This window comes from Ahaetulla prasina, chromosome 2, assembly GCF_028640845.1.
Source record: "Ahaetulla prasina isolate Xishuangbanna chromosome 2, ASM2864084v1, whole genome shotgun sequence".
NCBI lineage: Eukaryota > Metazoa > Chordata > Lepidosauria > Squamata > Colubridae > Ahaetulla > Ahaetulla prasina.
The window spans coordinates 238,684,854-238,709,967 of NC_080540.1; the positions used below are offsets into that span (position 1 = coordinate 238,684,854).

At 42.0% G+C, this 25,114-nt stretch overlaps 1 protein-coding gene across 1 annotated transcript; it reads left to right on the top strand.

The window, feature by feature from the left end:
• The first annotated feature begins 1,666 nt into the window (after positions 1 to 1,666).
• On the top strand, positions 1,667 to 24,994 carry HABP4 (hyaluronan binding protein 4). Its single transcript, XM_058174207.1, has 8 exons — positions 1,667 to 2,062; positions 14,799 to 14,946; positions 16,583 to 16,744; positions 17,311 to 17,382; positions 18,525 to 18,608; positions 21,391 to 21,559; positions 22,520 to 22,699; positions 24,687 to 24,994. Exons 1-8 carry the CDS (start codon positions 1,768 to 1,770, stop codon positions 24,741 to 24,743), a joined length of 1,167 nt encoding a protein of 388 aa, XP_058030190.1. The 5' UTR covers positions 1,667 to 1,767; the 3' UTR covers positions 24,744 to 24,994.
• The last annotated feature ends 120 nt before the right edge of the window (positions 24,995 to 25,114 follow it).

Sequence of the window (25,114 nt, forward strand, 5' to 3'; positions counted from 1 at the left end):
GGTGCTGGACAAGGTGGTAACTACAAAACCAAGTTTGTTGGTTTGGGAGAGCCAGGAAGCCTGATTCATATTTTTTACATTCAAAATGACATATGGATTTAAGGAGTATGCACAAAAGTATCTTTAATGGAAACCCTTTCCTCTCAACAAGTTTTCAAATTGAGTTTTAACTGTATAAATGAATAAATCTCATCCAAACTGGTTGACATAATAAAAGAAGATACTTAGCTTAAGTACCTAACTGATCTTGTCTAATCTCAAAATGACTAAAATGTTAGTGTTAGTGTACGAAAAATTGGTATCTGTCAATTGATCAAACCTGGAAAAAGAGAATACAAGCCTCTTCAATATTGCCAAAGAAAATACATGGACATGCGGACACTATTCAGTTGCCATAATGTCTATATTTATTTTATTTATTTATTTATTTTTCATATTTATATACCACCCTATCTCCCTAGGGACTCAGGGCGGTTCACAGGCAATTAAAATACATATAAATACAGACTAAAACAACGATTAAAAAACTTATTCTATAGCCAAATTATTAAAAACAGTATAAATAATAAAAACCCATTAAAACCAGTAAATTTAAAATCTAATCCAGTCCCGTGCAGATGAATAAGTGTGTTTTAAGTTCGCGACGAAAGGTTCGGAGGTCCGGAAGTTGACGAAGTCCTGGAGGGAGTTCGTTCCAGAGGGTGGGAGCCCCCACAGAGAAGGCCCTATATTTCCATATATATATATGGAAAGTTAAGCTCACTATGTATGTTTTCAGTATCATTAAAAAAAATCTTGTGGCTAAAAACATTATTTTTAATGTTTCTTGCTAGATCCAAAATGAAAAAATCATGAAATGCTAGTTTGAGGGAAGGATATGGATTCTACTTTGCCAATGTAGCAATAGTCCTAAAGTAAAAACTTGAAACAGTAACAGCATCATAATTTAGTAAGATTCGCTTGACAGTGATATGGCATATAAATTTAATAAATTCGGGAACAGCTTTTATAACACTGTTTGAAATTAATCTTGCTGTAACTTTAACCCAATATTTGTATTTTTTTTGCCCTTCCCACTTGCACATTAATATGTCCATATAGGCATGGAGTCAGGGTGCGATGTAATTATTAAAGACGTTTAACTAAACCCAGAGAAATTAAAAATCAGTAGTAGAGAACATTTGTAGCTCAGGGTTGAAATGATATTACCTATTTTGGGTAATAAACGATTTGCAAAGAGGTTCACAGAATACCCATCACAGCTTCTTCACTTAGAGTGATTCATTGGTGTTTCAGTGTTAGATTCAGTGTAGCATAATAGCCAAGTAGCACTCAAATCTTTCCCTCCCCATACTAGACGGAACTTTGATAAGACTATTACAAAAAAAAAATCCCAATAACTCAAGGCTCTAACACGTGACGCCACAGACGCTCTACGTCATCGACCAGCGGCGTGGGAATCTGTTAAAAGGTGGGGATCCCGTGTTTTCTTTGCTTGGGTGAGGCAGAATTCCGGATGCTGATTGGATAATGACTCTACACGTTTGTGAGGCTCATTATTGGGTAGGACGATAAAAAGCGGAGCTCTGGATTGGTTGCTCAGGCAGGGCTGGAGGTATTGCTGGCGCGTCGATTGGTAGTGCAGTCGGACGGGGCGGGCGAGCGGTCATGGCGTGGTTACTTGGGCCGTGCTGAGGGGAGCTTGCTTCTTTCTGTCGCATTCGGGAAGGGGTGGGGGCGGCGGCGGCGGCCGGCGGCACCACGACAATGAAAGGCGCGCTGGCCAGCCCCGTGGCCGCCGCCACAACTATGCAGGAGAGCTTTGGCTGCGCCGTCGCCAACCGCTTCCACCAGCTGCTCGACGATGAATCCGACCCTTTCGACATCCTCCGGGAGGCAGAGCAGCGCAAGCAGCAGAGCAAGAAGCGCGAAGAAGCGGCTTTTTCAACCGGCAGAAAACCTGGCCCCGGAGGAGTCGCTGCCGCTACAGCTGTCAAAAGAGAATCCCAGAAGGAGCGGAAAGGCTCCGCGTTCTTGCCGTCGGAGAGCTCCCCAGCACCCGGTATGGAGCGGGAGGGGGCTTGCGTGGACCAGGAAATGGGATAAGCGGCTGATGCTGCCGGGAGTGGGAAAGCGGCCAGTGGTGCAGACCGAATCCGGCGGGCTTCCTTCTTGAAACAAGCCCGCTTTGATCGGGCCCCCTTTTGCCTGTAGAGTCGACGACTCGCATTGCAGCATTAGAAGCGCCTTCCCCTCCCACCCCCGGCAAATCTCATTCATTCCCACGAAACTCGCTCCTAGGTAAACGAGCTGCGACCCGCAGGCTTAACACGGACAATTTGCTCCAAGGCACATTTAAATTGGGCGTTCGTTAAAGCCGTCTGCTCAAAGCAATGCGAACAAGGAATAACGAACCGGTTTATGAGTTATTAAAAAAAGAAAAAAAAAGTATCGGAGACGGGCAGTCCCTTTCTGAACGGAGGCGGAGGGCTTTCGCCGGTCCTGGGCCCTTTGCAGACCCCGGACGCACGTGCGCTTTTCCCTCCCTTTTCTGTCTTTCGGTCAGTCGTCGGCTCTTCTCGCCTGAAAATGCCGCGAACTAACCGGGGCGTCTTTCTGGCTCGGCGTGGAAGGGACGCGGGCGGGACAGCCACCTGCTGGCCTTGCCCTAATCGTGGTTCGTCTCTGCGCGGGTCGGGGCGGCTCATCCCAGTTAAAAGCGCCAGCTATTGTGGCGTCTGGCCGAGACACATGCATACATATATATATATATATATTTCTTTTCCCAGTGGCGTTTACTGCAGGTGGTGCATGTGCTGAAAGCGAAGGGCGGCTCTAACTTGCAGTTGTGCTCGGCCTCCGCCTTCAGATGTAATTAACCGGGCTAGTCGGCGCCACCAGATAGCGAAACCTTCCCCGCCCATCGCTTCATCAGCTTAAAGGCGCTTTCCACCAAGCGGGGCTGTGGCTCTTTTCAAGACGCGGGTACACATGAACTGGTTAGGGCTCCCCGCAGCCTTCAACTCAACCGGAAAAGTGATGTCATCTTAATTTGGTGGAAACAATTTCACAATACTTTGATGATGTTTTTTTTTTTTTTGCAATGACCTTCATGCAACTGAGGATTCGTTCATTAATTGAATCGATGTTTAAAACTCTCTTTCCTCTCTTGAGAGCCAGAGTCTTCCCTACCCTTCTCTCACTGCTCTCCTGGAGTCCTTTGGTGTTCCAGTGGATTATCATTAAAAAAAAAAAAGTATGAATGAAACAGGTTAAAAGGAGACAAGTAGCAAGATGTATGCCATGAGAAATATGCCAGAAATAAGTTGGATACTAGTTTTCTCTTCCATTGTTGTTTATTAATGATGCATAGTGCTGTCTGGACCAATAAAATCTCTAATAAAAGTATTTTTTCTGTATCCAGATGCCACTGGCTTGAACCTGAACTAGTATTAGTGAGTACTAGTGGGAACCACAGTTTATAGTCTTAGTAGTAGTGTTTTGAGTGCCTTAGGAACCACAGAAATGAGTGGTATTTTTTATATAAAGGTAATACTTGACAACCACAATTGAGCCCAAAATTTCTGTTGAGACATTTGTTCAGTGAGTTTGCCACATTTTCTGACTTTTCTTGCCACAGTTAAGTGAACCATTTCAGTTGATAAGTTAGCAACCCAGTTGTTAAGGGAATCTGGCTTTCCCATTGATTTTGTTTGTCAGAAGGTCGCAAAAGGGGATCACATGACCCTGGGACACAGCAGCGGTCATAAATATGAGCCAGTTGCCAATCATCTGAATTTAGATCACATTGTCTTGGAGATGCGGCAAAGGTGGTAACTGAAAAATGATCACAAGTCACTTTTTTTCAGTGATGTTGTAACTTGAACGGTTACTAAATGACCTATTGTAAGTCGAGGTCTACCTGTACTCACACGCATACTTTAAACTGTCAGAGATATTACCAAGTAGAAAGATGGGATCTCCATAGATTATACAGTATTTATAGGCCTGTATGAAGTGGCTTGACTTCATCTCCATGAGGCCTTCAGTGCTATAGTAACGGTTTCAAAGTGCCACAGTCCTTAGTTATTATGTCACTCTTAGGACTCTCCTGATACATACAGGATGGCAACAGTTAGTGAAATTACAAGATACACTGATAAACTGTTTGACATGAAGAATCCCAGGCACTTTGGTTTTAGAAGCAAGGCACTGTGCGCTGCCCTATCCTCTTACAGAAATTCTTTATTATGGTAGTACTGATTTTCTGCCACAGAATTACAATAATTTGTAGGGCTGTACATTTGTTTGGATTTGATAGGGATAGCTTCTGAAGGATGTAACGCCTTTTGGCAGTTTTTTAAAAAACTAAGCACAACACTCATGTATTAGTCTTCCATTTTTTATACTGTGTGTTGTGTGTGTACACACACACGAGACATACCTAATATTCCTGCCTCCTATTTTACTGACAGCAATTACAACTCTGTGCAGTGGGTTAAGCTGAGAAAGAGAGTGGCCCAAAGTCACCCAACCAGTTTCATGGCTAAGGGAAATCTAAAATCCTCAGTCAACTGGTTTCTAGGTCAGCATCTTAACCATCACACTAAACTGGCTGTATACAGTAGAGCAACTGACAGCTGCTTTAAGGAATTGCAAACAGATGAGACATCTGTACCCTCAAGCAATCCAAATGGCCTTTTATCCTTTGAATTTCAAGTTCTCCAAAGCTCTAGTAATTTTCATGACTGTGGAAATTAAATTGAGGTATATTATTTAAAAGATACATCTGAACTGGCAGTTTTTGTTCTTGTATCTCCGGGTATTGAGCCAAAGCTAAAATGACCAAGTAAGGAATAAGAACCCAGGCTGTTCGTTAAGATATGTGCACATTTTGTTCTAAACCGCAGTATCCCAAATCAGTAGAACTGCATATTTTCCCCAGTCAGGATCTGATAATCTCCTGAATAGCATATGGCTAGTTAGCTCTGTAGGAAGCGAGTTTGTGGTCTCTACAACAAAGTGAAGACTTTATTAAGCCTCTCCAGCATCACTTTTGTGGTTTTTAGATTCTATAAAATTCACAAGACTAAAGTTTAGAGCAGGGGTGTCCAACCTTGGCAATTTTTAAGACTTGTGGACTTCAACTGGCTGGCTGGGGAATTCTGGGCAATTCTTAAAGTTGCCAAGACGACATTCCTGAATGTATGTGTGTTGGGGTAGTTGAAAGGGTTGAAATCGATGTTTTTAAGGCAGAAACGGGCTGAAGGTTGCTCAGCCAATCCTACAAAAGAGCTGATGGCTGATAAGCAAATCCTATCCTATTTAATTCTTTATCTTTGGGAGCTAATTAGCTCATGTTAAAGACTTCTTATAAATGGTTTGATGAATTATAATTATGTAGGTTTAATTTTGCATTCTTTAAGTGTACAAGTTGATAACTTCCTGTACTGGAATCTATCATGTTGCTACAAAAACTTTTTCTAACGATTCTATGTAGAGGCATGCAAAACTAATTGTTTTCATTTGGTAAAGTTTCTGCAGTTGTAGTATTAAGCCTGTATTATTTGGCAATTCATGAATTTTTCATAAATTTTTGTAGGCAAGACAGTCACATCAACCACTTAAATTTGTTTTTATTTTTTAAGAATTCTCAAATCCAAACTAGCTGCTTTCCTGTCACAAATTATCTTACTTTTTCCAGAGGTAATGTGAAAGTGGTGCATAAAGCCACTTTGTCTTCAGAGCCATTTTGAGTTTATAAAAATGTACACTATGTCACAATGCACATATAATTCCTTCAATTTTTTAGTGTAAGGTGTCTTACTGCTCTTGGTTTCCAAATTGAAACCATCTATCAAAGTTGAGTTTCTTGTAGATAACGAAGCACATTAGTTGATTTGCTCTTATTTTTCCTTAGCTTGTAAAATTGCTTTTGGTACATTTGTTTTTTTCTCAGAAATTAACTTGAGAAAGAGGGGGAAAAAGATACTTATGTGAAAACTTGAGATTATGTTTTTATAGGAAAAGAAACGATAATATTTTCTGAATGGACATTTTCATGAAGTTAGGTTTAAATTAATTTTATTTATTTATTTATATACTACCTTTATTATTATAAATAACTCAAGGCAATGAACATACCTAATACTTCTTCCTCCTCCTATTTTCTCCACAGCAACAACCCTTTGAGGTAAGTTGGGATGAGAGACAGTAACTGGCCCAAAGTCACCCAGCTGGCTTTCATGACTAAGGCGAGATTTTAATTCAGTCTGCTTGTTTCTAGGTTTCTGAGGGTTTTATATTATTATTTGTAATTTTAAATTTATAGGGCTTATATTCCCAATATGTTGTTTTAATTTTATAATAGATGCAGGGATGCTTTAATAAATTTAAAAGATCCTTTATGGGTTAGAAGTGATCAATTTATATGCAAATGTTGGTGATATATTGTTATTTCATCATTCATGTAAATATTTGTTTATTATAAAACATATATCCCACCTCATGTGATAGATTCAGTGTGGATCATAGTCATCAAAACAATATATTGAAATAACTATAGTGAACATCAGTATATAAATAGAAATTTTCAAAAAAAGAAAAGCGAATGTTAAAACTAATAATTATAAGTTTGTTTCTTATATTTAATGTCATCATTTTTTATTAGAATTGATAACATACAATTCTGATATGGTTGTACTATCATTTAGTTTTAAAATATATTGTTCATTCTGTAGCAAATAGCATGCTCAATATAACAATTAGAATCTTCTGTTACATAGGCATTTGATCTGAGTACAGCTGTGTTCATTGAAGCTAAAATGTAAATAAGATGAAAATTAACTATAAAATGCAAAAAGATATCAGAAGCAGACTTTAATCCAAGTAAAACAAATTTATATGAAGATGAAAAATCCAAAGAATAAAAGTATAGAGTAGTAGCATTTGGCAATCTGTTTAAAAGTTATTGCATAAAATAATTCCATATGTTTATTCATTGAGATATTTTGTTTGTCAAGTTGTACAAAGTACTGCAATCATAATTAGAGCTCATTAATGGATTATTATTAAAAGTAATACTAAGAAATGGCCCAGCAGATGTACTTCAATCTATGGAACAGGCTGTCTGATGACTTGATAAATATTATTTACCGTATATACTCGAGTATAAGCCGAGTTTTTCGGCACGTTTTTTGTGCTGAAAAACGCCCCCTCGGCTTATACTCGAGTCTACCCTTGCAGAGCCGACCCAGGGAGAGGGTTTTTTGCCCTCGGGAACAGCTGGGCCGGCAGGACGAGCCCAAATGCTGCCGGCATGCTTTGCCAGCTCGGCCGGCTCGTTTTGGGGCGGCGGCTGGCCTCCGGCGTTTTCTTCCGCCGCTTTTTGATGGCGGCGGCGGCGGTGGTCGGCGGAGGGGCGGGCGGAGGGGCGTCGACATTTCGCCCCTCTCACTCGTCCTCCTCTTGCCCGCGGTGGGCGGAGGGGCGTTGTCACCTCGCCTCCTCTCCAGCCGAAATTGAGTGCGGCGGCAGTGGGGTGGGTGGGTGGGGAGGCCGCCGTGAAGTGCCGGCTGGGGAGCCCGAGCCAATCCCGGCCCCCAGCCGCACTTCACGGCGGCCTCCACCCACCCACCCCACTGCCGCTCGCACTCAATTTCGCTTTCGAGAGGAGGGCGAGGTGACAACGCCAAGGCGAGAAGAACTCTCTTTATTTGTTTGTCACTCTCGCCTCGGAGGGGCGGAGGCGTTGTCACCTCGCCTCCTCTCCAGCCGAAATTGAGTGCGGCGGCAGTGGGGTGGGTGGGGAGGCCGCCGTGAGTGCCGGCTGGGGAGCCCGGAGCCAATCCCGGCCCCCAGCCGGCACTTCACGGCGGCCTCCCTGCCGCCTGCACTCAATTTCGGCCGGAGAGGAGGCGAGGACAAACGCCTCCGCTGGGCGAGAGTGACAAACAACAGAGTTCTTCGCTTGGCGTTGTCACTCGCCTCCTCTCCAGCCGAAATTGAGTGCGGCGGCAGTGGGGTGGGTGGGGAGGCCGCCGTGAAGTGCCGGCTGGGGAGCCCGGATTGGCTCCTGGCCCCCAGCCGGCACTTCACGCGGCCTCCTGCCGCCGCACTCAATTTCGGCTCGGAGAGGAGGCGAGGTGACAACGCCTCCACCCCCACCGCGGGCAAGAGGAGGACGAGTGAGAGGCGAAATGTCGAACGCCTCCGCCTCCGCCGACCACCGCCGCCGCCGCCATCAAAAGCGGCGGAAGAAAACGCCGAGGCCAGCCGCCGCCAAAACGAGCCGGCCGAGCTGGCAGCATGCCGGCACTTCAATCCCGGCTCCCCAGCCGGCACTTCACGGCGGCCTCCCCTGCCGCCGCACTCAATTTCGGCCGGAGAGGAGGCGAGGTGACAACGCCCCTCCGCCCCCACCGCTGGCAAGAGGAGGACGAGTGAGAGGCGAAATGTCGAACGCCCCTCCGCCGACCACCGCCGCCGCCATCAAAAGCGGCGGAAGAAAACGCCGAGGCCAGCCGCCGCCCAAAACGAGCCGGCCGAGCTGGCAAAGCATGCCGGCACTTCAATCCCGGCTCCCCAGCCGGCACTTCACGGCCTCCACCCACCCACCCACCCACCCCACTGCCGCTCGCACTCAATTTCGGCTTTCGGAGAGGACGGCGAGTGTGTCAACGCCAAGGCGAGAAGAACTCTCTTTATTTGTTTGTCACTCTCGCCTCGGAGGGGCGGAGGCGTTGTCACCTCGCCTCCTCTCCAGCCGAAATTGAGTGCGGCGGCAGTGGGGAGGCCGCCGTGAAGTGCCGGCTGGGGAGCCCGAGCCAATCCCGGCTCCCCAGCCGGCACTTCACGGCGGCCTCCCCTGCCGCCGCACTCAATTTCGGCCGGAGAGGAGGCGAGGTGACAACGCCTCCGCTGGGCGAGAGTGACAAACAAATAGAGTTCTTCGCTTGGCGTTTGTCACCCTCGCCTCCTCTCCAGCCGAAATTGAGTGCGGCGGCAGTGGGGTGGGTGGGTGGGGAGGCCGCCGTGAGTGCCGGCTGGGGAGCCCGGAGCCAATCCCGGCCCCCAGCCGGCACTTCACGCGGCCTCCCCTGCCGCCGCACTCAATTTCGCCGGAGAGGAGGCGAGTGACAACGCCTCCACCCCCACCGCGGGCAAGAGGAGGACGAGTGAGAGGGGCGAAATGTCAACGCCTCCGCCTCCGCCACCACCGCCGCCGCCGCCATCAAAAGCGGCGGAAGAAAACGCCGAGGCCAGCCGCCGCCAAAACGAGCCGCCGAGCTGGCAAAGCATGCCGGCACTTCAATCCCGGCTCCCCAGCCGGCACTTCACGGCGGCCTCCCCTGCCGCCGCACTCAATTTCGGCTTTCGGAGAGGAGGCGAGGTGACAACGCCCCTCCGCCCCCACCGCGGGCAAGAGGAGGACGAGTGAGAGGGGCGAAATGTCAACGCCCCTCCGCCGACCACCGCCGCCGCCATCAAAAGCGGCGGAAGAAAACGCCGGAGGCCAGCCGCCGCCCAAAACGAGCCGGCCGAGCTGGCAAAGCATGCCGGCACTTCAATCCCGGCTCCCCAGCCGGCACTTCACGGCGGCCTCCACCCACCCACCCACCCACCCCACTGCCGCCGCACTCAATTTCGGCTGGAGAGGACGGCGAGTGTGTCAAACGCCAAGGGCGAGAAGAACTCTCTTTATTTGTTTGTCACTCGCCTCCTCTTACTGTCCTCCTCTCGCCTCGGAGGGGCGGAGGGGCGTTGTCACGAATACATCCCAATAAAATGCAAAGGTTTCAAAGCATGTTTTGGAAAAGCAGCGAGGATGGGGGAGAATGCTGCCTTGAATGTGAAAAGAAACGTGGAAAACTCCAACTACAGTATAAAAAAAACATTTGCACTCAGTACTTTTTATTTTATTTTATTTTTGCCAAGTTTTCCTAGGGTTTTTTTCCCTATGGAAATTGGGGAGGTGGGGAGAAAGAGGTGAAAAAGAAAAGCCTCTTGGAAAGCGGAGAAATACGGCAAGAACAAACAATTTCTCCCCCCGAGAGGGGGGCAGGAGGAGGAGGAGGAGGAGAGATGGGGCATTGCAAGCTAGGGTGGGAAGAAGGAGGAGGAAGAAGAAGGAGGCAAAAGAAACCGACCCTCGCGCAGATCAGCAAATTAGCTTTCCTTCTCCAAACCAATTTTTTAAAAAAAACCCGTTCTACCCAGAGCAAATGGCAAATAAGCAGCCTGCTTTGAGTCTGATTATTGTTTCATGGTGGTTGCCCTCTCTGATCTCCTTGTACATGACAAGGCACCTCTAACCCAGCGCTTTGTGTTTGTTATTGGTAATTCTCCTCCCTTCTTCCATTGGAGTCCTCTCCTTCCTTTCCGAACGGGCGGGCGATTTACCTTCTGCCTCTTTTATTTTCCTGGAGGTGGAGGTGTATTCCTAAGGATGCCTTCAGTGCTGGGGAAGGAGCCGATCCATGGAGGGAGGGGGCGACGCTGCCGAGAAGCCGCTGCTTACAGAGAGCGAAAGAGCCAGGAGACCTTGGCATAGGTGGGCGGCTGGTGTAAGGCAGGGCAGAACCTTGACCCGCAAGGATCCCGGGAGGTGGGGGACGAAAGAGAGGCAGAGAAGGAGGAGGAGGAAGGAAAAGAAAAGAAAAGGGGGAGTGAAAATAAGAGCAGTCCGAGCAATAAATAAATATTGCTGGGCTGCTTTCCAAAAATCCTCAGCACGGAACTAAAAGTTGCAAGTGTTTTGTGAGTTCAAACAGTCCCTTCCAGACTAACACGTTTCATTAAAAGATACAAAGTTTGGTAAACTGAAGCTCGCCTGTCCACGTAAAAATCATCATCATCATATAATAATAATAATAATAATGATAATAATAATAATAATAATAATGATGATGATAATGATAATAATGATAATGATAATGATAATAATAATAATAATAATAATGATGATAATGATAATAATGATAATGATAATAATAATAATAATAATGATGATGATGATAATGATAATAATGATAATGATAATAATAATAATAATAATAATAATGATGATGATAATAATGATAATAATGATAATGATAATAATAATAATAATAATAATAATGATGATGATGATGATGATGATAATGATAATGATAATGATAATGATAATAATAATAATAATAATAATAATAATAATAATAATAATAATAATAATAATAATATTCAGCCGTGCTTCGCTTTGATGGCAGCCTGACGTAAAATGGGGGGCAGGGGGATACATACACGGTTAGGGAAAAATAACAAAACAATGTTTTGGGCTCAATTGCAGTCTTAAATTGAGGACTACCGGTACTTGCAATTTGAACCTTATTGGACACTTCATTCCTGGAGGGTTTTTAAAGAACAGACTGGACAATCCTTTGTCTGAAACAGTATAGGATCTCTTGCTTGAGGAGTGGGGACTGGACTAGAAGATCACTGTTAGTTTGGGATATGTTCAGAGCCCACACATCTGATGACATAAAAAAATTGGCAAAGTCATCTCAAGTCACTTTGGCCGTTATTCCAGGTGGGCTTACATCTGTATTGCAGCCCCTAGATGTCAGTTTAAATAAACCTTTCAAGGACCATGTGCGAAGGATGTGGCATGAATGGATGACATCTGGTCAAGCTCGTCTGACAAAAGTTGGAAATCTGAGAAAGCCAGACATAGAACTAATAGCACAGTGGGTTCGTGATGCATGGGAAGATATTCCAGAGGACATGGTGCAACGTGCCTTCAAGAAATGTGGCATTAGTAATGCTATGGATGGCAGTGAAGACAGCGCATTGTATGAGAGTGACAGCAGTGATGATGACGACTGTGAACTCAGTGATGACGACAACGTATATGCGGATAACATCACAGAAGCTGAAGTAGCTGAAGCTCTGTTTGGACAAACAGATGAGGAGGAGGAGAACTCCAGTTTTGAGGGATTTTAGCTCTCGTTAGCTTGGTTGCTGTTACTTTTAAAGATACTGTATTTTTGATACCATATTCTTTTTGGGGACCCCCTTTTGCACTTTTATTGTTTTTCGTTCAAATAAATATTCATGTTATTTTACTTGGCTCTATCTTTATTTTTTACATTGACCAGTAGTTGCCTCATTTCCCACCCTCGGCTTATACTCGAGTCAATAGTTTTTCCCAGTTTTTGTGGTAAAATTAGGTACCTCGGCTTATATTCGGATCGGCTTATACTCGAGTATATACGGTAGCTTAATTTTATTTAGCTTAATTGGGAAATTTCCAGATGGATGGATTTCAATGCCTAGAATTCTCTGCCAAACCTACACTGGCTAGGAATTTTAGTAGTTGAAGCACATGCTTTTGGAGGTTCCCAACTCCAGAAAACACTTTTAGAGTTGAATTATGAAGAATTTTATATGGAAGTTATTGAAGGTGATACAATATTTGTATGATGTGCTATAATTATCAGCAATTAAGAAAACCATTGAGAAGTGTGGGAGAATTAATAAGATCTTTTCCATGTTTCTTTCTTGCGATAGTTCATTGCACGGAGCAACTAAAATAGTTCAGATTATAAATACATGCAAACATAGTTTTTATTCAGGAGTACTTCAATTTGATTAGCAGATACAAACAATTTTCTTATGCTGAGATAATTTTTATAGTATAAACTTAATTTTGTTTACAAGAAATTTTTGCAGGTGTTGTGTGGTTATTATAAAATACAATATTCTTTAGAATGTCCCTTCATATCCTTTGTTTAGCATAGTTTTAAGTGAAACCATTTTGAATATTGTAAAATATACTTTTTTCTTTCTCACACACACATACATACACACACACGTGTGTGTGTGTGCGTGTGTGTATGTTTTAGGACATTTAAACATATGAAGTCTATTTCTTTTAGGCATATATAGTGCCTCAACAAACTTATTCAGTGCACTGAAGTTGCCTTGATGGTTCAGAAGGCAGAATTAATTTCTTATTCTCTTGCAGTGTTCAGATGTGAAATTTGGTGTGAGGCTTCAGTTTTGTAAATTACATAAAAGCCTATATAGCAGAAATGGATTATCTCTTTTTTATTGTTTCTACAGCAACAATATGCCTGTATTTTCAGAAGTTACAATTCTGACAGAATTGTATAATTCTGACCTCATCTTTACTATATGTTTATCAGAAACGCCCATTTGAAGTAAACTATCTATACCAGTGATGGCTAACCTTTTTGCCATCGCGTGCCAGGAGGGGGGTTGTGTGCATGTGTGCCCATACCCATAATTCTATGCGCCATGCGCGTGCGACCTTCTCCCGCTCCTGCACGTGATGATCCGGTAGGCCTGTTTTTCTCTCTCACCTGGCTCCAGACCCTCTCTAGGAGTCTGGGGAGGGCAAAGATGGCCTTCCCACCCTCGGAGGTCCTCAGGACGCCAAAAACAGCCCATTTGCCAACTTCTGGTTGGACCGGAAGGCCCATTTTTTGCTGTCCCCAGCCTCCAGAGCCTCTCTAGAAGTCTGGGGAGGGTGAAGACGGCCTTCCCCACCCCCCCGGAGGTCTTCTGTAGGCTGAAAATGGCCTGTTTGCCAACTCATAGGCAAACCTGTCCATTACACACACACACACACACAGACACACACACAGACACACACTACTAGATTAAATGACTAATCATTCACTGACCTTTTGAAGTTATGACAGTGCTAAATGAGTGGTAGTTGCATCTGGTCCTTGAAATTCTGGCCATCCCAGCATCTCCATGGTTATGTGATCATGATCTGGACCCTTGGCAAAAGGCTCATGTTTATGACAGTTGCAGTATACCATAGCCAGGTGATCACCGTTTGCCATCTTCTCTGCTGGCTTCCCAGAAACAAAGTCAATGGGGAAGCTGGAATTCACAAGTCACTTTGTTAAGTCTCTCCCAGCAACTCTCAACTCACAGAGCATCTTGACAGTGCATCCATGCACCCGTGCCACCCTCATGCACTCTTCACAAGCCTTGCTGTGCTCCTGCCACGCCTTCCCATCTACTTACACACCCCTATGCACCCTTCTCAAACAGACCCCTCTCGCGCTTTGCACACCCACTCCAAGCCTTGCACCTGCGCCTTGTCTCCACAGCTACTTACATACCCCCTTATGCACTATTCCTGAAATTCGCTGTGCTTGTGTTATGCCTCTTTTGCCACTTGCATACCCTCTTGCGTTCTTCCTGAACCCTTCTCAACCCATGTCTCTGAGCTGCACATCCACCCTGCTCCCTTTCCACTCTGCAGCAGCCATTTATCAGCCTACTGGCCTGCTTGTGAGCTGTGTGGGTCTTGCAACTTTCTGCCGGTTTCCCCAATGTCTTTGCTTGTGGGAAGTTGCAAGAAGATCCATGCTGAACAACCCACAAACACCACTTAATGACAGCAGTAGGGACTGGAGGGATTGTTGTTGCTAAGAGAGGCAGTCATGCTTTATGATTGCATCGTTTAACAATAAAAATTCCAGTCCCAGTTTTCATTGTTAAAGTGAAGACTACTTGTATAGTGAACTTAAAGTTTTTTGATTCAGCAATAGATAGATAGCAGTGATTTTGTTGTTAAATATTGAAATTTCCAAGGAATTTCTTTATCACTTTGGTATATTTGCTGCTCTGAGTTGCCTTATGATCTAAGATATTGATTGGGACAGAAAGAAAATAGCATCAAAAGCAATAGGATTGGGTGATTATAATAAGCACGGGGCAATTACACCTGTTTTAAATGTAACCAATGCCACTAATCTAAATATGTTGATTTTCCACAGGCCAAAAGCGAGCTCCAAAAAGAGGAGAACAACAAGGTTGGAATGAAAACCGAGGTACGGAGATAAAACAAGATAAAGCTGAATGGAAACCTTTCAGAGAATATTGTCCTCATGAAATTGGAAGACAGGCAGAGTTTACACTAGAAAGGTATGTGTTGTTGAAAGATTTATTATACATTGTAAATTTGGAAAATGTAAAATCAGCTACTAAGAAAAATGAAACTTTTTAAAAACAATGCGAACAGTTCATGGAGTTAGTCCTTGGGTTATGACAGCAATTGGGACCAGAACTTTTGTCGTGCAATGTCATGTGACCGAATCGCTTAGTGACGACAATCCCGGCAGTTGCTGTTGTAATTCCAGGACTTCACAGATTGTTAAACAGGAAGAGGTTGGAATTCCAGACAAGGAGTGTGTGAGTGCTGCTGAGTGTGGGTGAGGGACGCAGGTAGGTATTAGAGACAATGACAATGACTAGGAATCATGAATGGGTGCTATGGAATGTGGGTGGGCCAGTGGGGGCCAGAGGTGCATGCTGTGGAGTCTGAGGCAGGTGCTATGGAGTTGTTGTTGTTAGTTGCAAAATCATATCCGACCCATCGTGACCCCATGGACAACGTTCCTCTAGGCCTTCTTGCCCTCTACCATCCTCTGGAGTCCATTTAAGCTCACGCCTACTGCTTCAGTGACTTCATCCAGCCACCTCGTTCTCTGTCACCGCCCTTTTTTATTTTGCCCTCAATCTTTCCCAGCATTAGGCTCTTCTCCAGTGAGTCTATGGAGTATGAGATCCCTAGTGCAGGAGTCTCCAACCTTGATCCCTTTAAGACTTGTGGACTTCAACTCCCAGAGTCAAAGCTGGCTGAGGGACTCTGGGAGTTGAAGTCCGCAAGTCTTAAAGGGACCAAGGTTGGAGACCCCTGCCCTAGTGGGCTTTCTTGGGGGCAATTTAAGGGAACAAGTTGTGACCTTTCCTGCCAGTTTCCTTATTGACTTTGCTTGTGGGAAATAGACAGAGATGGTCGCAAATAGTAATCACATGACCATGAGACATTGCAACTGTCCTAAGTACAAGCTGGTTAACCAAGTGCAAATATCACAATCATGACAGCAAGATTATTACAACAGCTGGAATTTCAAGGACCGGTCATAAGTACTACTTGTAACCTTTCTGTAACCTTTCTGACAAACTAAGTCAATAAGTAATCTAGATTCACTTAACATCTATGTTACTAATTTAACAGCTGCAGTGATTCACTTAACAAATGGCAAGTGGCAAGAAAAGTTGTAAAATGGAGCAAGAGTCACTTAACAAATTTCTCATTTAACATAAATTTTGGGCTCAATTATGGCTGTAAGTTGAGGACTATCTTTGAGTTTTGAGATTCTAACCTGCGGAATCTCTCAAGTGCAGAATGAATGAATGAACTCAAATTATAAACTTGTTCAGTGCTGCATTTGGAATAGAATAGAATAGAAGAGAATTTTTTATTGGCCAAGTGTGATTGGACACACAAGGAATTTGTCTTGGTGCATATGCTTTCAGTGTACATAAAAGAAAAGTTATGTTCATCAAGGATTCTAAGGTACAACACTTAATGATAGTCATAGGATACAAATAAGCAATCAGGAATATTTAGAATATTGGAATTTGGAATATTGACAGAGCTTATTGAAAATAACTTTCATTATTCTAGATAATGATAACAGATTTAAGGACCAAGGCGTGATAATATTATCTTTGATTTAGTAAACAACTGAAGGATGATTCATTTTGTTTTCAGACCAATAGAGCGCTTTGATCGGGAAAGACCAATGAGAGGTCGTGGGGGAGGAAGAGGCGGATTTCAGGGCAGAGGCAGAGGCAGTGGTATGAACAGGACCTTCAATGGCTTTGATCAAAGAGGAAAGCGGGAATTTGACCGGCAGAGCGGGAGTGACAAAACGTAAGTGCTGCTTTGTATGTGCATTTGTTGTTTTTAAATCAGTGTTTGAACTTATTGCTAAAAATGTGAGTTTGGCTCCCTTGTGTTTTATCCTTTTGTCAACAAACAAAATATTTATATTCAGACAGGAATTTGGCATGAAAATTGGCTTTGCTGTTCTATGACTTGTAATTGATGAACTTCTTTTTTTTTTCTTTTACATGTATTTGATTAGTTAATGGGTAAAACCTTTAAATAACTGTTGGCTGCTGTCCTGGAATCAGCTGGTCCCAAAAGTGGATTATATATTTACAAAATAAGTAATAGCTTCATAATAAGGAGTTTTAAGTAAATGTGATGGGAATGCTGATACTTTTGTAAAATTTAATCTTTTGTAGCTCTGCTTCTTGGGGATGCTCTCCAGACATGGACTTCAACTCTCAAAATTCTCAAATGTTGGCTGCAGAATTCTGAGAGTGGAATTTCACACACCTGCTTGGAAAGTGATTTCAAACTGGTAAAAACCTGTATAGTTCTGTGAATATATATGATTTAATTTCTAATACAAGTGAAATTTCTATCTACAGAGGAGTCCGTGCAGAAGATAAAAAAGGCGGAAGTGGACCACGTAACTGGGGAACTGCTAAGGATGATATGAGGTATGAGAAATGTGTTTGTAATTTCCAGGGCATCGTTTCCATGGCTCCATAACATTAAATATGCTTATTTTAACTATTGGATGCTGATTGAAGAGAATTACCCTGTCCCTTTCCTATGGTTTTGAAAAGTTGTTTTCAGTGTACATCTGAATAATATGAAACGTATAGGGTGATTTGTAATGTAACACCCTGAGGGCCAGTGGGGAAAGAAAGGGTGCAAATTGTTATTTGTGAATGTCCTTAGTTATCTCACCTTAGATCCAACTTGAGTTTTAGCCAGTTCCTCTTTTACTCTTACCCTGCCCCACGGTGTCTTGCCTCGTCTAGACTAATCTTGCTGCAGTAAACAGTGCAGAATTTATTTTTCCCCAAGGCCTCTTTTTCAAGGGGCTCAGGCAGAGCTGAGACACATCTGTCTCTTTTTTGTCTTAGATTATAAGAACTGAGAAAGAAACTTAATTTGAACAGGAAGACATGTCGGGTCTTGCTCCACTGAAAAACCTGAAGTTCCTGTAATAAAAGGACATAGACTTGTGGTTACTTGTGGTTACATTTGGGTGTGTGGGTTCACGATAAATCATGTTTCAAGCAAGAGTTGGAAAAAGAACCCTTTATCTCAATTTCTGAAGACAGATAGTTTTCTCAAATTCCAGCTCAGATCATCTTTAAAGATCGTAATCCATGAAGGAAAAGTAAAGATTTGCATGTGCCTGTGTTTGTGGGAAAATGAAATGATTGAAATTTAAATAGAAAAATGACTTCTGGCTATATTCGTCAGTGGTAAATATCTTGGAAGAAGATCAGAGACAGAAGCTAAATGCTTGTATTTCCTTGTTGGCTTCGTGCCACAGGAATGGGCTAAGGAAGAAGAAGCACGGGCATGCATTTTCTGGGTTTTTATGTGATGAGAGTTGTGTAGCCTCTTTTAAGTTAATGGCATACATTACTAAGATTCATACAGTGCATAATGCAACATGCTACTTGCAGACATTCATGTTCTATGAGTTCACCCCAAAGCTCTGAAGCAGCTTTGCCTGTCTGATGATGTAAGCAAGTGAGGAACTATGTTTTTGTTTAGACCGTGTGAGGAATCCTGTCTAGTGTAGCTTTTGTATTTCATTTGTGCGTTACTGTTTCTACAGTGAGCTGGAACAGACTGCTCCTATGGAAGAGACTGCAGAAACAGAAGAGAGCCCAGGAGCACCCGACGGAGAACCTCCAATGAAGTATGGCCTGCTTTGGCAATCTGGCTTTTGTTGCTCCTTAAATCTCTATCAGAAGATCTGGCCTTTCGCTTGAAAATTTATTCCAACTGTGTGCCAAGTGGACCTGATCTCAGCATGGCCACTAGAAAATGGAATTGATCCTGGGGCATTATAAAAATGCTTTAATGATTTCAGCTGATCTTTAGGAACTCTTGGAATGATTGAAATATATGTTGTGGTTTACCCAGATGGTTAGTAACATGGTTTACATCAGGCTGTGCCAGCTGGTAATGACATGTTGTCAAACAACTAGTGGGCTATAATTTTCTTGGATAAACTGCAAAACCTAATATCTAGGTTAACCTAGAACAGAGGTCTTCAAACTTAGCAGCTTTAAGACTTGTGGACTTCAACTCCCAGAATTCTCCAACCAGCATAGCATAGGATTGATCCTATAGTACTTTTCTGTAGTAAAATTCAGTTACATTTATAAACACATCTTTTTCTGAGTATTTAAAGTACATTATGTATTGGAGACTTCCCAATCTCTCAGACAGCACCCCTGTGAAGTATATTAGTCCGAAAAAGAATGATTAGCTCAGAATAACCAGTGAGCTTTGCAAGCAAGTGAAAATTTGAATCTGTGTTCCTCAAAATCCTAGATGGATTTAGGTGAGGAGGGCTGCCATAGGAGTGTAATGGAAGACCTAATATTTCAGCCTGCTAAATGAGGAAGATTATGCACCAGGGTTGCTATGATCAGTTTAGCCTGAGAAGGTATTCAAACCATATTTGATCTCAGAAGACATGCAGGAAGCAGATAGCAAAACTGTATAGCAATTTTTGCTATACAGCCAACAAAATATAGAGCAGATATCTGATCTAAACAGGTTTTCCTGGCCAGCTGTATACATTTTTAAACAAAATTTAAGCCTTAAATTTACTATCATTGATCAGTAACAGATATTAGGTTTAGCAAGAAACCACATTCTAGGTTGCAAACATTTATACGTGCTATGCTACTTAAGTATAGGCAACATGATGTACTATGGACCTTTGTCAGCTCATCCCTCTACATTGCTTTCATTTCTTTTTTATTTATTTATTTGCATTTATATCCCGCCCTTCTCTGAAGACTCAGGGTGGCTTACAGAGTGTCAAGCAATAGTCTTCATCCATTTGTATATTATATACAAAGTCAACTTATTGCCCCCAACAATCTAGGTCCTCATTTTACCTACCTTATAAAGGATGGAAGGCTGAGTCAACCTTGGGCCTGGTGGGACTTGAACCTGCAGTAATTGCAAGCAGCTACTGTTAATAACAGACTGCATTAATCTGTTGAGCCACCAGAGGCCCTTAATTTTTTGAATGAATGAATGAATGAATGAATCTGGTAATCTCCAAAGTAGTTTCTGTGGCACCTTCATCATCATCTTGGTCAGCCTGGTCTCCCTCTGGCTTCAACAACTGCTTTGTTAGGAAATGTATACAGCTGGCTAGGAAAACAATTTAAGTCATGCTGGGTTAGGAAAATTCTGAAAGCTGATGTCCACAACTCTTAAAGTTGCCAAGGTTGGACATCCTTGGTTTAAGTGATGTGTTCTTAGGAGGAAGGGGAGTAACCCAATTCCTTTACTTTCTATGTCTAGCTATGTCTACAAAACCAACCAATGTTTGAATAAGCAAGCCCTCAATCCATGGCAATTATGAATTCCCACATGTTTTCAAAAACTTAAACCAGAAAGTAGTTTGCAGTGTCCTGTGTTCAAAGTGCTTATTTTCCTTTTAATATAATAGGAGCAAAGTCCTTATAGCTTTATTATCAAAAGAGTTTGTTGTGGAAAAAAAAACACCTAAAATATGAAAATGGGGGATAGAAGGAAAGCATCTAACTGAGGAAAAGTTTTGTCTCCCAACCCTACCAAAACAGCCTGATGCGACTGATCGTATGGTGAACTACAAATACTGAATATCTGGTTTGGAGTGGATAGGAACTAGAATATGTTAGAAGAGAGCAGACCTGACTGATTGGAGCATTGAGTAGAAGCTCTCCAAGCTATTGCATTTCTACAAGCTTGGTAACACATCATGTAGAAACAAGGAATCATGTAATGTTCTACAGAAATTCAAGTAGCTGTTTTCATTGAAGTTGTAGTCTACCTTTCTCTCATTGGCATTTCACGGGCTAATTGTTTTTACATTACAACTATAAACCAGGGGTGAAATGCTCCTGGTTCGGACCGGATCATCCGATCCAGTAGCAATGGTGGTGGGTGGTTCAGAGAACCGGTAGCAAAAATCCCTGCCCCCCCGCATGCCCAACTGAGTCCCGCGATCATCAGAGGTTTTTTTTAAATCATTTTTAAAAGCATTTTTTCTTTGGCCAAAAAAATGATTTTAAAAATAATAAAAAAAGCCTCTGATGATCGCACGGCTCAGCTGGGATTGTCAAAACACTTTAAAAGCATTATTTCTACAACCTTTTCAGCTGACACTGTAAAAAAATGCTTTTAAAAGATTCTGGTGATCAGACAACTCGGCTGGGATCAGCAGAACACTTCAAAAGCATTTTAAAAGGCTCCTCTGGCGATCCCAGCTGAATTGCCTGATCATCAGAGGCTTTTAAAAACATTTTTTACAGCCTTTTGAGCCGAAGAGGTTGTAGAAAAAATGCTTTTAAAAGTAACAAAAAAAAAAGTTGGCCATGCCCACCCAGTCACATTACCCCACCCCCACCAAGCCATGCCCACAGAACCTGTAGTAACAAATTTTACATTTCACCCCTGCTATAAACCCTTAGAATTGCTGAAGGAGAGCCAGTGGATGAAGTAGTTCAAGAGATGACACTGGATGAATGGAAAAACCTTCAGGAACAAAATCGACCAAAGCCTGAATTCAACATCCGGAAACCCGAAACCACTGTTCCTTCCAAAGCAGTGGTAATTCATAAGTCAAAATATAGAGATGATGTAAGCATTACCTTAGAATTTAGAACATTCTCCCTTTCAACTCTGTTAACGTGTCTAGGTGTACTAAATTGAATTTTATAGCTAGGGACTGAATAGATTGAAAAACACTACTGGAACTTATGTCAACCACAGACCATTTTTTAAAAATGTCAGGAACAGTCTTAATGTTTCTTTTTTCCATAATTCATTTATAGCAGGAAAGAATTTTTGCTGCTGGTTTTCTGATTTGTGGTTCTTCCAACATTACTTGTTCAGTTTAAGTTTCTAGTTTACAATCTACTGCCGAGTATGTTCTTTCATGTAGCAGGATGTTCACCAGAGGAAGAATAAACAATGGATTTCACTCAGACTGCCTTATGTTCACATGAAAGAATGAAGCCGTGTGCATATAATAACTGCACAGAGCTGCATTTATGTAGCGTGATTCCATAAATGCTGGAATGAATTGAGCCTCTTTCTTTCCCACTCTGGTGAATTTGTGAAGAATCCTCTAGATATGTTTTCTGTACACTTACAAATACTTACATATACGCACAGAAGCATTTGCAAGGTTACTAAAGAAATATCCATATTTTTCAAGTTTTGCTGGCTGGTGTAGTTGTTTTTCAGTGCTTCAAAGTCAACTAATGAGAGTAGTAAGTGGACATGTACCAGCAGCTGCTTTCTTAGCTTACCAAAGAGCTTTTTTTTTTTTTTTAAGCAAGTGTCTGTGGAGAATCTCCATCTCTTGAGACTGGCTTTTGTGTTGTGTTTCACTCTGTTGTGAGATGAGTCATAGAGGGAGCCCAGTTTCTCTGGAGAGTTCTTTTCTCTTTAGAATTTAGAATGTCTCTGTAGTGTCCTTTATTTTTCCAGGGCATTTTTTTTTTAAATTTAAAGACGTCATTTGGCTCTTGAGGCACTGTTTCTAGTTGAAGATTTGTTTTAACCATAAAAAAACTTGGATGCATTTTATTATAGGTGCTGAAGGAAGATTTTGAGGATGATTCTCACTTTTCCCGAAAAGCAGCAAATGACATCACTTCTCAATTGGACATTAACTTTGGGAATCTGCCTTGTCCTGGAAGAGGAACCAGAGGAGCACGAGGTCGTGGCCGTGTCAGAAGAGTTGACAACTCATGGCCAAGGCCAGGAATGATGGTAATTACTATGTGCTACTTCTAATCTCTGGCTACTTAATTGCTGTAATTCAATTTATACAGCTGCCTAATCAAAATGGCATTGTCCGTGGGCAAAAAGAAGGCAACAGAAATCACAGCATATGTAGATGCTGCAAAATCTGCATTTTTTAAATATTTCTTCAGAATCTACTCCTACCCAAGAAATTACTTGGATTCATTGAACATAATTTCGGAGTCCCTGATTTTTCAAAAGCTTGGGTTGAATAAATAAAGCTAGGGAAAAAAAACACCTTAATATTAATAAAATGTATAAACGTTCCTGAAAAAGCTTGCTACCATCCTAACTGAACCTTTTTGTACAATTTTTGAAGTATCGTTTCGAACTAGTTCTCTGTCTGATCTATGGTCATCAGCTATAGTTATACCACTCTTTAAAAAGGGTGACCCTAGTTCATTTGAAAATTATAGACCAGTCTTTGTGCTGTGTTACATGCAAAGTTATGGAATCAATTATAAACCAATCCATCATTCACCACTTAGAGACAAACAACTTGCTATCCGACGAACAGTTTGGCTTTAGGAAAAACTCGTCCTGTAATTTACAACTTTTGCACTGTAAAAACATCTGGACTACAGGTGTTTTTACATCCTTACAGACTTCTTGATTAAGGTAAAGCTGTAGATGCAATTTACATAGATTTTTGTAAAGCTTTTGATACAGTAGTGCATGATAAACTGCTGTTGAAATTAAACTCTTACAGCATTTCTGGACCTTTGCACAAGTGGATTACTGCTTTCCTGTCTAATAGACTGCAGAAAGTCTAAATAGGGAACTCACTGTCTAATCCTGCATCAGTTAATAGGGTGTTCCGCAAGGCAGTTTTTTAGGTCCCACACTTTTCTTGCTCTATATCAACAATTTATGTGATCAACTTAAAAGCAATTGTGTCCTTTTTGCCAATGACATAAAATTATTCAATACTACAGATAATTCTGTTGTTTTGCAAAGTGATCTCGACTATGTGGCTGAATGGTCATCTATTTGGCAACTTCAAATTTTGATTAATAAATGCTTTGTCTTACATATTGGTAAACATAATCAGAATGTCAAGTATAAACTAGGTGGCATTGATCTAGCGGATGACCCTTACTTTGTCAAGGGCCTAGGTATACTTATCTCTGATGACCTATGCTCCAAAGTTCACTGTAACAGCATTCCTAAAAAAGCATTAAGAGTTGTAAATTTAATTTTGCAAAGCTTTTGTTCTGGAAACATTGTATTGCTAATTAGTTTATAAAACTTATGCTAGACCAATCTTAAAGTATTGTTCAACTGTTTGGAATCCCCACCATATATCTGACATCAGTACAATCGAGCGGGTTTAGAAGTATTTCACAAGAAAAGTCTTGCACTCTTCTGTACACAATAAGAGTTCTCTATGCTACTAGGCTCGAAATTCTGTGTTTGGATAACTTGAAACTGCATCACTTGCGGTCAGGCCTAGGTATTGCATACAAAATTATATGTAGTAATGCTTTACCTGTAAATGACTTTTTCTGTTTTAATTACAATAATACGTGTGTGAACAACTGCTTTAAACTCAATGTAAATCATCCTAAACGACTGTAAAAATATGATTTCTGTAATAGAGTTGTCAAAGTCTGGAATGCTCTACCTGATTCAGTTGTCTCAGCTACAGATTTTCAGTTTCAGTCACAAATCGACTTCCATGGATCTTACTTCATACTTGAGTGGTCAGTAGAATGGGTGTGCATAAGTGCACTAATGTGCCTATCGTCCCTGTCATTGTATTTTTTTTATTTTTGTTCTCATTTTTGACAAATTCTAATATAGTTTAAAACATTTAGGATAAACCTAAAAATAAACAGTAAATAGTACTTGGACTATTGGAGCAATTTAATGAACAAAGTCAAACTTATCTTAGCAAACAAATATGTAGCTCTTATCTATCTGATCTGGTTTTGCTTTTTGCTTTTTCTTTTAGATGCATAATGCTGCTCCAAACCCAGATGACCCCGAGGATTTTCCTGCTTTGTCTTGAAAAAACTTAGTGACACCTCCAAAATTAGCTGTGGAAATACTATGTTGCTGTAGAAGAGAACCACCAAAGTCTACAGAGAGAAATGACTTTTGTGTGTGAATTTTGCACTACTATGTGTTAAGACATACCCAGTGGGTTTGAAGGCGAGTTCCAGTAACACTGGTTTTGGATTAGTTGTATGAAGGCTTATGATATCATACGTGAGGAATTTCAAATAAAAATTCAGGATGATGGTGTCAAACAGGTACAGATGGATGAGTCTTTGTCCCTTTTATTACAAATGTAAATCATATTAGATGGCTTGGGGACAACATGTTTGGACTACTTGTTTTCCAGTTTCACTAAGTGAAGTGTGTATTTGCCATACTTAA

Coding starts and splice junctions, on each gene's coding strand:
- HABP4 (XM_058174207.1), top strand. CDS start 1,768: ATGAAAGGCGCGCTGGCCAGCCCCGTGGCCGCCGCCACAACTATGCAG. Junction 2,063..14,798: donor GGAGAGCTCCCCAGCACCCG/GTATGGAGCGGG, acceptor GATTTTCCACAG/GCCAAAAGCGAGCTCCAAAA. Junction 16,745..17,310: donor CAGAGCGGGAGTGACAAAAC/GTAAGTGCTGCT, acceptor TTCTATCTACAG/AGGAGTCCGTGCAGAAGATA.